Consider the following 14180-nt stretch of genomic DNA (forward strand, 5'->3'; position numbering starts at 1 on the left):
ATCATAGAACTATATGTTCATAATTTTTGAACTATATATTCATAAATTTTGAACTATATATTCATAATTATGAACAGTTTTGGAATCGTGTCCACCTTGCAATGTGGACACGGTTCCACAGCATAATTTGCCTGACGAGGAGGGGATGGCCAACCTATTTTAAGCTCGTATTCTGGCGGGCAGCAGCGAGCCCCGCTCCGTTGGCCCATTTCGACAGCTCTAATAGTAATATAGAGAAAAATTACATTTTTAGTCTCTGAATTGTTCCTTACAATGCATTTTAGTCCCTAACTTTTTACGGTTGTAATATATTTCTTTAACTCTTCAAAAAATTGCTATTTTAACCCATAAAACCATAAAACTATTAAACTCTATTAAGATTTATTTAGTACGTGGTTTTTTTAGTTATTTTTTTAATAAAAAAATTATAATATTCTTTAGTATTGATTTTTATTTGTTAAATAAAAAGGTTGATTTTAGCATATTTGTGTAGGGAAAATAGAGACAATGTACCATGAATAAAGATGACAAATTTAAGGAAGCATGTTATCAATTATCTATTTTGCAGATGTCATACCGAAATTGAAAAATCATAAATAATTAAGATAATAAAATTATAAAGTAAAACTAAATAAAATTATAAAATATCAATTTTATATTATATATCTCAATTTTAAACTAAATACACAAATCTAACATTTCTAACACTCCCAACATTTTAAGGTAATTTAACCTTCCCGAATCAAATGCCCCAAGACTCCCCAAGAGTGATGTAATATAAACCTTTTTTAGAGATAAAATTAAAACAACATTTTGAAATACAGTTACCCGAGCCCAAACCGCAACCCAATGTCACAAACCGTTACCCCCGAGCCCGACCCGGTTTATGAAATGGGCTTGAATTACAAAGAAGCGGGAGGCGGGAGGAAGAAGAGGAGAGGGAAGCTCAAGCTAGCTAGGGCAAAACAAAAACCGACTTGTGAAAGTTTCTAGACGAAAGAGATTCACAATCTCTTCTTCATCTCACTTCTCACAGTCTGTACTCTTCTTCTATCTACAGCTGAGTAAGAGTTCGTTTCCAATCTGCTCAAGATCCGATCAGAAAGAAGCAGCAATGGCGTTGGTGATGGATGAATACGGGAGGCCCTTTATAATACTGAAGGAACAGGAACAGAAGTCGAGGCTGCGTGGCCTCGATGCTCAGAAGGCCAACATTTCCGCCGGCAAGGCCGTCGCTCGGATCCTCCGGACCTCACTCGGTCCCAAAGGCATGGACAAGATGCTCCAGAGCCCCGACGGAGACGTTATCATCTGTATGTTCATTTCTCACTGATTTCCTTCATAGCATGTAAATAGTGTTTATCGTGATACGGATTGTCATTAGCTGTTGTAATTTGAAAGTGATATTTACTATGATTATGGCTAGATTATACCTTCAGGAATGAAATCTGAAAATTGAGCCAATTGTGGTAGGGAGTTGTAGGTTTGGATCAGATATTATGTTGTTGATTGGGTACATACTACGCCATTTAGTTTTTATTGATAGGTAAATTACTTTTGTGTTTTTAAAGTGAGATTACTCAATTTTGATGTCATTTTGGAGCCTCAGCATTTAGTGTTTTTGCTTGTTCAGGAATACAATTTAGGATTACAGGCATGAAGCTATATTTCTAATTGCTACCAGATAATGTTTTTGAGAGTGAATTCTGAAACTCTGATCTTAATAGTGGAAATTTTGTACTTGGAGTAGATGCTGTTGTATGTCCTCTTTATTTATTTATTTATTTTAATTTATTTTTGAAGCAATCTTGAGTGAGTTCTCTGAGTCATTGTTGTTATCTGTTATGCTGATGCTGACATTCCAATTTTATTTTTCACCATGGAGTTTGCTCATGTTTTATTCCTGTAATTTCAGCAAATGATGGTGCAACCATCTTGGAGCAGATGGATGTTGACAACCAGATCGCAAAGCTAATGGTAGAATTGTCACGGAGTCAGGACTATGAGATTGGTGATGGAACAACTGGAGTTGTTGTCATGGCAGGGGCACTTCTTGAACAAGCCGAAAAGTTGTTGGAACGTGGCATTCATCCTATTCGTATTGCTGAGGGTTATGAAATGGCATCAAGGATTGCAGTTGAGCATCTCGAACACATAGCACATAAATTTGAATTTGGTGTGAATAATTTTGAGCCTTTAGTTCAAACATGCATGACTACTTTGTCATCTAAGATGTAAGTGTCAAATTCAGACCAACTTTTCCACCATATTATTGCCTTGCATATATAGTTCATAGTTGTATCTTTAAGTTGATATCAATTTTCTGTGTGATATTCTAGCATTTCCACATTGGCTTGTGTTTTAGTTTTTCTTGGTTATGACTAATTCTTTATTAACCCTCCATAATGCCTAAATGATGGCAATTGATACTAAGTTATCACATTTATGTTCTAAATGTGACCAAATGTACACAACAAAATCTGTAGAAGTTTGTTATTACATACAAATAGAGTCCAATTTGTGTGTTCATTTGGATAATTTGCTTTTGTATTTCTAACATAGGTTGTGGTCCTTTCATGACTGTTTAAGTGATCATATCCTATGCATGTTTTGATGTGATGAATTTTCATTTGCAGTGTGAATAGATGCAAGCGTGTCCTAGCTGAGATTGCTGTTAAAGCTGTTATGGCTGTTGCAGATTTTGAGAGGAAGGATGTTAATCTGGATCTAATCAAAGTGGAAGGGAAAGTTGGTGGAAAGCTAGAGGATACAGAATTAATTTATGGGATTGTTATTGACAAAGATATGAGCCATCCTCAGATGCCAAAGCAAATTGAGGATGCAAAAATTGCGATTTTGACTTGTCCATTTGAACCACCTAAACCAAAGACCAAGCATAAGGTTGATATTGATACTGTTGAGAAATTCCAAACTATACGTCTGCAGGAGCAGAAGTATTTTGATGACATGGTTCAGAAGTGCAAGGTAAAACTCCATGCTATAAGTCTTGTACAATTGTACAAATGAAAGAGAGGCGAATACAACTAAAAATATGAAAGAATTTATAACTGATGTTGTTGCTTGAGAGTGGAGGTTTGGGGGGGATGGGGAAGGGAGAGTTAAGGGCTGAAAACATGGCTGTTAGTATTGTTAGCTTTGACTTGGCAATCAGTTCAATTGCATGTTTGTTACTTGTGTAAGAGAAAGCTTTTACATTCCATATTAATTCTCAACTATAGCTGATAATAAGTTAGAGGAAGAGCATGGGTTATTGAAGAGACTTACTGTTAATGTTGTGCTTCAATTTTGTATCCTTTTCACAAGTTTTTTAGATGCTGATCAGTGATAATGGTGCAGAACAACAGTTTTGTTTGCTTGCATATACTTTTCTTCCCCATTGATATTTTTTTGGAACTAATTAAGAGGTTGGGGAATGAGATCTCCATTTTCCTGCCCTTATTAATTTGCATGATTAAGTCCTTAGTAAAACTAGGGGGCTATCTATCTATATTTGCAATTTATGGGCTGCACATCAATTAAATGCAAAGGAACTTCAGTTCTGCTTATTGCCTTCATGAGGTCTTCATTTCTGTAACAAGTTTGGTATCCTCTGGTTTACAGGATGTTGGTGCTACCTTAGTTATTTGCCAGTGGGGTTTTGATGATGAAGCTAATCACTTACTAATGCATAGAAATTTGCCTGCTGTTAGATGGGTTGGTGGTGTGGAGTTGGAGCTGATTGCAATAGCCACAGGTTTGCATAGTTTACTGTTTTAGGACGTCACAAATATGATATAGTTGCTATCTTGAGGATATTATGGTTGTTGATGCTTTGTACTATTTGGACTTTGCCTAGGTGGGAGAATTGTGCCAAGGTTTCAGGAGTTGTCACCAGAAAAGCTTGGCAGGGTAATCTTCTCTCTTTGTACTGCATAAATGTAAGGTTGTGGTATGGAGTTTCTGTATTGTTTTGACCAACGTCTGGTTAGTTTATATATCTATTCTTGTTATTAATCACTAGGAGACTCACTACGACAGGTACACCTACCTCAATGAAAAAGAATAGTGTAGCTTTATTAAAGGAGAGCTTTTCCTTTATGCTTATCCAACTTGTTATTTGAGTCTGTTTGATCAAATGGAAAGTAAGATATTTAGTTGTGTTCATATAAGTTGTGCGACACTATCTTTATTCTATCTATGCTTTTTCCTTAAGATGTCAGATGTCAAACATCTATGTTTATGATTTTAGGCTGGGCTGGTTCAAGAAAAATCCTTTGGTACAACAAAGGATAGAATGATCTATATTGAACAGTGTGCCAATTCAAGAGCTGTGACCATATTTATTCGTGGTGGTAAGTTGATTTACCTTGTGAATTCCTTTTATATTAGTTTCTGTGCAAGGTTTTTTCCCCCCATTGTTGAAAGCAAGAAGACTTCTAGTTATAATGGAATTCACTTTCTTATATTCTTTTGCTGTCAACTTTTAAAAAGGGGATAACAAAATTTTTATTTGTTTCTTTTCCACTTTGGTGGTAGCACTACACTAGTACACTCTTGCACTGGTTTTAGAATTTTATTATTTGTTGATATGATGCAACTAAAAGTTACTTCTATTCTGCTGAAATATTTGTACTATGAGATGTACTTTCATCAGTAGCACTAATCTGAAACAACTTTCTTAAACTTCAGGTAACAAAATGATGATAGAGGAGACAAAACGGAGCCTTCATGATGCTTTATGTGTGGCTAGAAATCTTATTCGCAACAATTCTATAGTGTATGGTGGTGGATCTGCTGAGATCTCTTGCTCAATTGCTGTGGAAGCAGCTTCTGATAATTATCGAGGGGTTGAGCAGGTAGAACCAAAGAAAGCCTTATGTTTGTCCTTTATTTTGTAATTAGTGAATTAGTATAAACTGATGACTTATCCTTTTCTCTGCAGTATGCAATCAGGGCATTTGCAGATGCCTTAGATTCTATCCCCATGGCACTCGCTGAGAATAGTGGCCTTCCACCAATTGAGACGCTATCTGCAGTTAAATCTCAGCAAATAAAGGTAAGCTTGACATAACATGAGAGGTTTTAAAGATTCCCGTCACAAAATTCCTTAACCTTGAATTTCATTATGTGCAGGAGAATAACCCGTGCTGTGGGATTGATTGTAATGATGTTGGCACGAATAATATGAGTGAGCAAAATGTGTTTGAGACTTTGATTGGGAAGCAACAGCAGATTTTGCTTGCAACTCAGGTTGTGAAATTGATTCTAAAGATTGATGATGTCATCACTCCGGCTGTTTACTGATGAGTTGAGCTTTACCTAGAACTAGAATTATTTTAGTTTCTACTTCAAATTTCCGATGCTATTGAGTGGAAACTCTCTCTTATGTGTATGCATTGGATTCTTTATGTAATCCAATCACAATTTCTTGGTATAAATTGAACATTCTTGAATCCAGTCGCCCTCTCTCTCTCTCTCTCTCTCTCTGTTTGCTTGACAAGCCTACCCCAACATTAGTTGTTAAAGTCTTCCGTGAATTTTGCATATTAAGTTCATTATTATTTGTGGACTCAAATTTTTAGATTGTGCTTTGTGCTGTCATTTCTGTGTACTGCATATCTCTCTTCATTATCTCCGTCCTAGTTGTAGACATGCTGCAATTGCACTAGCAGGTCACTATATATTTTTTGACTTGGAAACTAAATCTATAATGGAGGCCTGGAGGGTCCCTTTGTTTCTGTCTGGTTTGCCTCTAGATTCCCAATCTTTGTCAGCTTACAGTTTTTCTAATGAATGCATGAAAGCCTAGAATTATAACAGTAGATAAGCAAGCTAGTGTAGCCTGCAGACAGGATCCAGGATCCTCAGTCCTGACATTGCACAATTTGTGAAATGAACCACTATGGCAGGTTGAGAATTCAGGCCATTAATGTCGTCTCTTTGGGTGAAGGATTTTTTATTTGAAACTTTGGAGGTATAACATATGCATCTTGATTATAGGTATATACTACGTACATATATTTATAATCACTCTAATTTATATATATACAAATCGGTTAATTAGCAGCTTTTGCCTTTTTTGCAGGGAAGTGCACCAGCTCCCCCAGTCAAAGAGCCAACCAGCGAGGATGGTCTAGCGCTGAGGCTGGAGGCTTTTGCATAGCTAGATGATGCTCCTGCACTACCTGACGTGGTGAAGAATGCACCATTCAGCATCAGGTCTCCTTCTGACCTCCAATTCCAGCCCTTCCACTGACTCTCTGGTGCATCCTCATGTTTCGTCACTTCCTTATTGAACCTATCATTCGGAGCTAGAAATCTGTTCCCTTGGCTGTTGATTGTAGGATCAGCACTGCCTCCAATTGCATACATCTCCCAGTGTGTATAGTCATTATTCACCACATGAAAGTAACCATGCCTACACCTAGTTCATCAGAAACCACGAGTAAGCACAAGTTTTGTGTCTGATAAAACTTGTTTTAGCAGTAAATATATGAAAGATAGTACCTTGGCATTCTCTGAATGAGGCCTTCCCCAAAATGGTTGAAGGCTATGGTGACTTGCATGCCCTTGTCCTGAATGTAAGTGTCACTGTGTCCCAAGAGCATAACCTTGTTGTGGTGTGTCATGTAGTTGTTGGAGATTGTAATGGCTGTTGATCCACGGATGGCGTCTACCAACCCATCCCTGCAGTTTGACAGAGAGCAATGATCTACCCAGACATGGCTTCCCCCAAAAATTGAAACTCCATCACCGTCTGACAGAGTCCTCCATCCATAATGCTCAGGTGAGTCCCTCACATTTGCATTCCCTCCTTGCTGGCAGTCATGAATGTTCAAGCCATGGATGATTATATTTGTGACATACTGGATAGTAATGCATGGTCCACCTGCAATGTGTACACTAGCCCCTCTTCCATCTATGGTCTTGAATGAGTTCATTATGAGTTCTTCCTTGAGCTTGATCACCATGTCCCTGGCAAAAATGATCCACAATGGTTCATCTTGTATGGCTCCATATCTTAAGGTCCCTGGCTTGGGATTCACAGCGTCATCCCCTGTGTCTGTCACCACATAGAGTTTGCCATCCCTTCCACCAATGGCTTGTTTTCCAAACCCAATTGCGCAATCGGCTAGCCTCTGCCGGTTGCTTTCCCAGTTGGGGTCACACCTCCAGCAATCATCAATTGGGTTGCCTGTGCCACATGACAAGAACCCCAACTTCCTCCTTGCAATTGTTGCATTAGCTATTTTCCTGCAAGAAAAAAGGAAAACAAATATTGATCACTCACTGGATTACTAAAGTGTGTAATCTAAATATGATATTATAGTCATACTCATTGACTTCTTGGACTATGAGTTCAGGGTCTGGATATGGTGAAGAGAAAGTGCAGGTGGGAGCTAGAAGAGGGAGGAGGAAGAGGAGGTAGTAAAGTGGCAATGCCATTATCCGCAAATCCCTTGGTAGGGAGGGGGGCTAGAGAAAGGAAAAAATGGAATATGGAAGTGTAGGATGCATGAAGAAAGGGAACTGAGGTTGAGATATATATATGCAAAATCTATTTAATAATAATAATAATAATAATAATAATATTATTATTATAATAAATTTAAGTTGTCGATCGTAATAAATTTAAGCTGTCGATCGACACAGATACCATTGGAGTTCGAACCTATGACCTCATTTGGAATGGTAATTGGAATGCCATCACACTAGATGAAAGTTTGTTATAACTCGATTGACTTCCCATCTAAATCAACAAGAAAAACATAAGTCGATATCCAACTTAACAATTGTGTTTACTTACAATAGGAGGTTTCTCAATTAAGTTAGTGTTTATTTAATTTTTTTTTTTTTTAGTTTGATGATTTTTTTTTAAAATTTTGATAGCACATTTAATCATTATCCTATTTAATTTATGCTCCGTACTTTTTTATGATCACTTATTTCATTAATTTATGTTGATGTTAGTCAATTAATTAGTATTAGTAAATTAATAATGACATGTCATTGTCAGATCAAAGAGTAATTGTTTAATAGTTTTAGCAAAAAATAATGTTTTTCTTCTATATATCATTATAAAAATAAAATAAAAGTGTATTGCAAATAATTTCTGTTTTAAGTTTTAAAAATAAAAGGCAAGAAAAATATAAATTAATCTAATTTATATATAAGTTGGTGGTGTAGTGTACTGTGTTTGTATGAAGTTTTTCTTTAAAAAAGAAAATCTAGTTTATACACTATTGCCTGCTTGGAGTTAATTGGAGCTAATCTGCTATTAGATTTGCTGTTTGACGTATTGCTTGTCTGTCTTTTCCGGAAATTCTTCAAAGTCATGTATGATTTGAGAGGCATTTGTTGCTCTAAATTGTAATATTAAATAATTAAAACAATTATTTTATTTTTTTAAAAAATTTTAAAATTAATTAGCTGGAAAAGTTATTTATTATTAATTTTAAAATTTTAAAATATTTTTACGCAGTTGTAAAGTAATAAATTCCTTTTTTATTTTATTTTATTTTTATTTTTTATATGTATTCGTATATTATATGTCATTATTATTTTAGTATGCATGACTTTTTTGGTATAATAATTGTGTCTATAATTTTAAATATGTTTTTTTTTTAAGATTATAATTTTAAATATGTTTTCTACACTAACACGGTAACACTAACTCTTTTTCATCCTTATGAAAAAAAATTAGAATAAAATTTATAAAAGAAACTTTTTTCGATCCTCTAATTATTATACATGATCACATCTGATCATTGACGATTAAACTTTTTTAATTAAGTGCATGACTATGTAATTTATATCATATTTAATTTTTTTTTAACCAATTTGCCAAAATATTATTACTCCATATTATTATTATTATTATTATTATTATTATTATTATTATTATTATTATTATTATTATTATTATTATTATTATGGTGTAGACAATACTAAGTACGTTAAAAAATTGGTATACTTGAGTATATTAAGTATTATTGGCATCATTGTCAATAGTACTGTAAAAAAAAAGATTAATATATATAATTTTATATGATATTTTTAGTACTGAAGCTGGTTAACACCATAACATTTTTTAATTATTATTATTATTATTATTATTATTATTATTATTATTATTATTATTATTAAAACTAAAATATATTTTACTTACAAGAGAATAATTTGTCATTATCAAGCAGAAAAAATGAAAGATGTATAATTTGCCATTCTACTCTATAACCCTATAATCCTATTCCTATATACTATCACCGACAGCTTCAACTATGAATAAATGTGTCGGTGAGTTGAAAATTTAAAATTCATAAGCTATACAGTACAGTTAGTCATTATTATTATCCTCTTTTAACACTATATTATTCGCCTCATATTTAATTAAGTTTTATATATTTTCTCAAGCTAATTAAGGCCACTCCAGTATACAAAGACTAGTGTGGTGATGAGTCCATTCATGCACAGTATTATACGTAGAATTCCTCTTTCACTTGTATGTAGATGTTGACATTTCATATTCAATTCTCATATAGAGAAATGTATTTAATTTAAGTATAAGAAAATCACTTCTCTCATTTTAAATTACAATCTTAATGTTGATTGATATTATAGAATTTCTTACTCAATGTCTGGATTAAAATATAGGGGGTGTTTGGTAAATAGATGTTAGATGATAGCTGTTACCTGATTGGGTTAATGAGTTAGACTAGTTGATAGTATTAGTTGATTGTAGAAAAGTGTTTGGTAAATTAACTGTTTGCTGATAGCTGTTTATATGCAAAATGTCTTTCTTAAAAAGCTGATCGAAAGAGCTGTTTTGAGCAGTTTTTTTTTTTGAATTTTAACATTTTGAAATAATAAGCTGTTACAAAAAGCTAATTAATCAAACACTCATATTGATTGTTTAACCAAGTCAAACAGCTCATAATGATCAAATAAACCAAATTTAGTTGATAAACTAACTATATTACCAAAATAGGGCCATAACGTTGTTACACATTTTATTTATTTTTCTTTTTGAATTGGCTAAGAGTCTCTCTTAATTAGTTTGATTTACTAGAATATAATGCAACTACGACACGAAATTAGGTACGAAACATAGTAATTACTACTTTTTGAAAGGATAGTAATTACTACTTAGTTTATAAACAATTTATTACTCAACCTTGTAATTGAGTGACACTAATTTATGTGAACAAACAAAAAGTATATGATATTATAGTCTATAGGATAGATTCATCTTCCACTCTTCTCCACCTATTATTGGATGTACCCAAAAAAAAAAAAAATGAAAATATGGACCAAATTTTAATCTAAAGGTATTTAACATCTTCACTGTTGTGAGACTAATTTAGATTTTACTTACAAAATTTGATTCTTATTTGGAGGGAAAGTTTGGAGTAAAAGTCTTTAACATTTTACAAAGGTCAAATTTATGGCATTATTATAGTTACATTAACAGTTGTTTATCGATTACTTCAAACCGTTCGATTAAATTGATCAATTTCATAGCAAATTAGTAAGATAAGACATTTGAGGCAAACTTTTGTGGAAGAATTTGAGCCAATCATCATATCGTTTTTATGAAAATATAGAAAATGTTTATTGCACTCTAGTGATAGAAACCCCCACTACGTAATGCTATTTTCAATCAATTCCAACTAATCCTAGCTAGTTCGCTGGGAATTAATTATATACAAATTAATTAATACAAAAAAAAAAAAAAAAGACAAAATGTCCCCCCATCCGAAAATTCGGAATAATTCGATCAACCAATCAATGTTTAGTCAGATTTTCTTACGTTATTAGGAAAACAAAATATATTTACAACAATATTATTACAAATAACACTATACGAAAAAAAGTAACAATAAATGCACTTTTAAAGCATAGAATTATGTTGCCTTGTCGTCTAGTGATACAAAGTGACTCTTTCAAATGGGAGGTCATGAGTTTGATGTCCTGTGGATATGATATTGACTAAGCTATGAATTTATCCAAAAAGAAAAAGAAAGGGAGGGAGGGGGGTTAATTGCGACCATCCATCCACTTTATGACATGGACGTTAATTGTGAGTGGAGAGGGGGCACGTTAGGCCATGTTAGGTGTTCCCCAAATGGATTTTAATGTAGACTGCATGGCCATCCCACGTAATTGGGTCCAATTTTCTGTCTAATCTTCAACTTCCTATTTATTAATCAAAAAACTATATACCAAACTAATAAAACCTAAAATGCATACCTAAAAGTCCTCAAACCATTTTGCCGCATTCCATATATGGTCTCCATTTACCTAATGCACTAATGATGAACCGGAAACATGATTAATTTATTCTGAAAATTGTTTATTGTTGTCCATTTTCGAATAAATAGAAATCGAGACACATTTCCTACCATCCTCGAAGGCGTGAAGCAATCTTGCATGCATGGGGCATACAAGCATCTATCTCAAATAATGTCCAATAAAGATTGCTCACCAAAAAAAAAAAAAGTCCAATAAAGATGACGATATGAATAATTCTTTTCTTGATTTGATAAATATACAGTACATATCATAAATAATTTAAAAAAATATATTTTATACAATACAATATATATTATTCTAGGGTGAACACTAGTCATCACGTTACTTTTACATAGTAACTAGTAAGTCTAGGTGGTAATAATATGGGGCAACCCATACGAATCAATAAAACAATTGACTTGGTAATCACAAGTTTCAAGTTCGATTATTTATTGGTCTTTACGGTATGAGCCGATCAATTCCATGCAGTCAGCAAACCATGTCGCTCATGTTAGCACGGGTAACAAGTTCTTCTTTTGTCCTAGGTTCGTGGTTTGTTATGCCACTTTCCTGTATCTCTCACTTGGTTATTGTTTAATGAAATCTGTTTCTTCCTTTCAAAAAAAAAAAAAAATTCCATGCAGTCAGCTATAAGCAACATAATTTGTCACAAGTTTCAAGTTCAATTATTTATTGGTCTTCTCGGTATGAGCTGATCAATTCCAGTCAGCTATAGGCAACATAATTTGGTTTACCTGACCTCTTTGTAGTCGTTTGTCAATTAATTAAAGTCACAAACGGTTCAAGTCCACCCGCTTCCATATTTGCTCTAAGAGGGGATCAAACTCAAGTTATCTCGAAATTTTCTTCTATAAAAAGAGCTCATTTATTATTTGAGCTACCAGTGTACAAAGATATATGTACTTGGTTGGTTACGTTGCTTATATATTCGTGCGGTGGATCCAAGATCTGTAAAAGTAGAGAAAAGACTTGCACGTGATACGATTTTTTAATAACCCCAATTTCTCAATCAACATTATGGAAAGCATATATATGCTTGAATCTCCTAATTGGCTAATTGCAACTTAATCCAAAGCAAGAAAAGCTTTTCAATTACGTCCTCAAATGTTACTTCAAATTGTATAAATACAATATTCATTGCTTTGGTCGCTCTCCTTTTTAAAAGTTACACATATATTATTTAAATTTACAAAAAAAAAAAGAGTAATTTACCTTTAATAAATCAGGCCGGTAATGTGATTATGATGATTTTATACCATTTTATTGGGTCACATTTCTATGAGACCGTTTCACTAATAATAATAATAATAATAATAATAATAATAATAATAATAATAATAATAATAATAATATATTTATACATAAATAAAATAATATACTCCGTATTATACAGTCATGTACTGATGATGTACATATATAATACTCCGTATTTGTTTGTTTATTTATTTATATTGAAAACATTTATGTAAATTATATAATATAACTTAAAATATAATTCCAATAACTTTACATTATCATACTCTCATATTATCTTTTAAGAGGTAACATTATCATTTATAATAATCTCACATTTTACAAATTAACATGCATTACATAAAAACATTTAAATATATCTCGCTTAGGTCTACATAGTTTAGAGCGCCCCTTAAAGCTTAAAAGGGTTTTTTTTTTTTTTTTTTTTTTTTTTTTTTTTTTTTTCATATATATGAGGAAACCTACATCTAGTATCCGGAGGTGTACACGAGATAAATCATGTTCCTATCTATTTAAGGGTGTGCATCGAATAAACGTTTCTCGAGGATAATAATACACAAATTACACCAGAGATAAGATATAAATTGCACTAGAAAGGTTCTCTCAAGTGACATACTTAATTAAGAAAGTGTTGATAATAATTAAATTCATGACTGTTCGTCATGTTTCACCTATTCGCTCATCTCTTACGGGTGCATGAATTATATATTTTTAACTATGCTGCCGACAGTCCACACCTTGTACTCCGATTATAGGTCAGATTTGTAGGTAAAGCATGCAAATCAAGTCATAGGAAGCACTAAAACATGTAGTGTTTTGTGCGACTTATGTGCAGACAATAATTAATAAGTTTATTTCTGTGTAATAAAGTGTAAGTGTGTGACAGGGATGTGTGTAGACAGGAGCACCTATGGTGGTGAAGAACTTGATGAGGGCTAATTTTGTCTTCAAAAAGTAGATAGGTGGGCTCCACAAATTAACATGTACTAACCACATTAACTGTTATTATCGTTTTAAATACTATTGTTTTGCAAAAACTTTATATATAACTCAACAAAATTCTCCAAATTCAACTCTACGTGAGAACTATCATAGACATTTTTTTATTTAAATGATTAAATCTAAGTTGCTTTACCTTCTTATAATCTTTCGTCTGTTAAAATCATAAGGTAGGTTCATCCAAAATGCATCTTCAGATCACGATTATAGACTTTCTCATAAATCATAGCAACATAAGTTTTAATAATTAGTATTTGTGAGATGTACTTGAAAAGTACTCATATATTTGTTGCATGGGTTACTCGAAAAAAGCAAGGGAGAAATGACACAACCATTATATATATATATATATATATATATATATATATATATATATATATATATATATATATATATATATATATATTTGAAAGCAAAAGTAGCATGAATATATTAATGCAAAAGAGCTGAAACAAAGTCAGGAGGGACAGAGTCCCAGTATAAAGAGTTAGCCTATGCATAGGGCAAATGCTTTAGAAGCTAAAGTATGAGCAATCAAATTAAACTGTCTTGAAACTAAAAGCAAACGACAGGAAGTAAATAAAGACAAAGTGTAAACATTCATCAATCACCAC

The 14180-nt window shown here is 33.0% G+C and overlaps 2 protein-coding genes across 2 annotated transcripts; one reads left to right on the plus strand and one right to left on the minus strand.

Moving 5' to 3' along the window:
- Window positions 1-900: 900 nt before the first annotated feature.
- LOC109172009 (T-complex protein 1 subunit epsilon-like) lies at window positions 901-5476 on the plus strand. The gene is made up of 9 exons (XM_019321131.1): window positions 901-1313; window positions 1916-2234; window positions 2637-2985; window positions 3622-3754; window positions 3857-3909; window positions 4250-4352; window positions 4690-4856; window positions 4943-5056; window positions 5134-5476. The coding sequence occupies exons 1-9, from the start codon at window positions 1115-1117 to the stop codon at window positions 5302-5304; spliced, it is 1608 nt and encodes a 535-aa protein (XP_019176676.1). The 5' UTR covers window positions 901-1114; the 3' UTR covers window positions 5305-5476.
- Window positions 5477-5917: 441 nt separating this feature from the next.
- Window positions 5918-7537, minus strand: LOC109172010 (probable pectate lyase 5). Its single transcript, XM_019321132.1, has 3 exons — window positions 7337-7537; window positions 6508-7254; window positions 5918-6424 (listed from the first exon to the last, which is right to left on the minus strand). Exons 1-3 carry the CDS (start codon window positions 7444-7446, stop codon window positions 6061-6063), a joined length of 1221 nt encoding a protein of 406 aa, XP_019176677.1. The 5' UTR covers window positions 7447-7537; the 3' UTR covers window positions 5918-6060.
- Between the last annotated feature and the right edge of the window lie 6643 nt (window positions 7538-14180).

This window comes from Ipomoea nil, unplaced genomic scaffold (assembly GCF_001879475.1).
Source record: "Ipomoea nil cultivar Tokyo-kokei standard unplaced genomic scaffold, Asagao_1.1 scaffold0382, whole genome shotgun sequence".
NCBI lineage: Eukaryota > Viridiplantae > Streptophyta > Magnoliopsida > Solanales > Convolvulaceae > Ipomoea > Ipomoea nil.

What these genes read in the sequence shown, in the direction of transcription:
- LOC109172009 (XM_019321131.1), top strand. Translation starts at nt 1,115, where the DNA reads ATGGCGTTGGTGATGGATGAATACGGGAGGCCCTTTATAATACTGAAG. An exon ending in GCTGATTGCAATAGCCACAG is followed by an intron (nt 3,755 to 3,856) that starts GTTTGCATAGTT and finishes GACTTTGCCTAG; the next exon opens with GTGGGAGAATTGTGCCAAGG. An exon ending in CACCAGAAAAGCTTGGCAGG is followed by an intron (nt 3,910 to 4,249) that starts GTAATCTTCTCT and finishes TTATGATTTTAG; the next exon opens with GCTGGGCTGGTTCAAGAAAA.
- LOC109172010 (XM_019321132.1), bottom strand. Translation starts at nt 7,446, where the DNA reads ATGGCATTGCCACTTTACTACCTCCTCTTCCTCCTCCCTCTTCTAGCT. An exon ending in ATAGTCCAAGAAGTCAATGA is followed by an intron (nt 7,255 to 7,336) that starts GTATGACTATAA and finishes TTTTTCTTGCAG; the next exon opens with GAAAATAGCTAATGCAACAA. An exon ending in CTCATTCAGAGAATGCCAAG is followed by an intron (nt 6,425 to 6,507) that starts GTACTATCTTTC and finishes CTGATGAACTAG; the next exon opens with GTGTAGGCATGGTTACTTTC.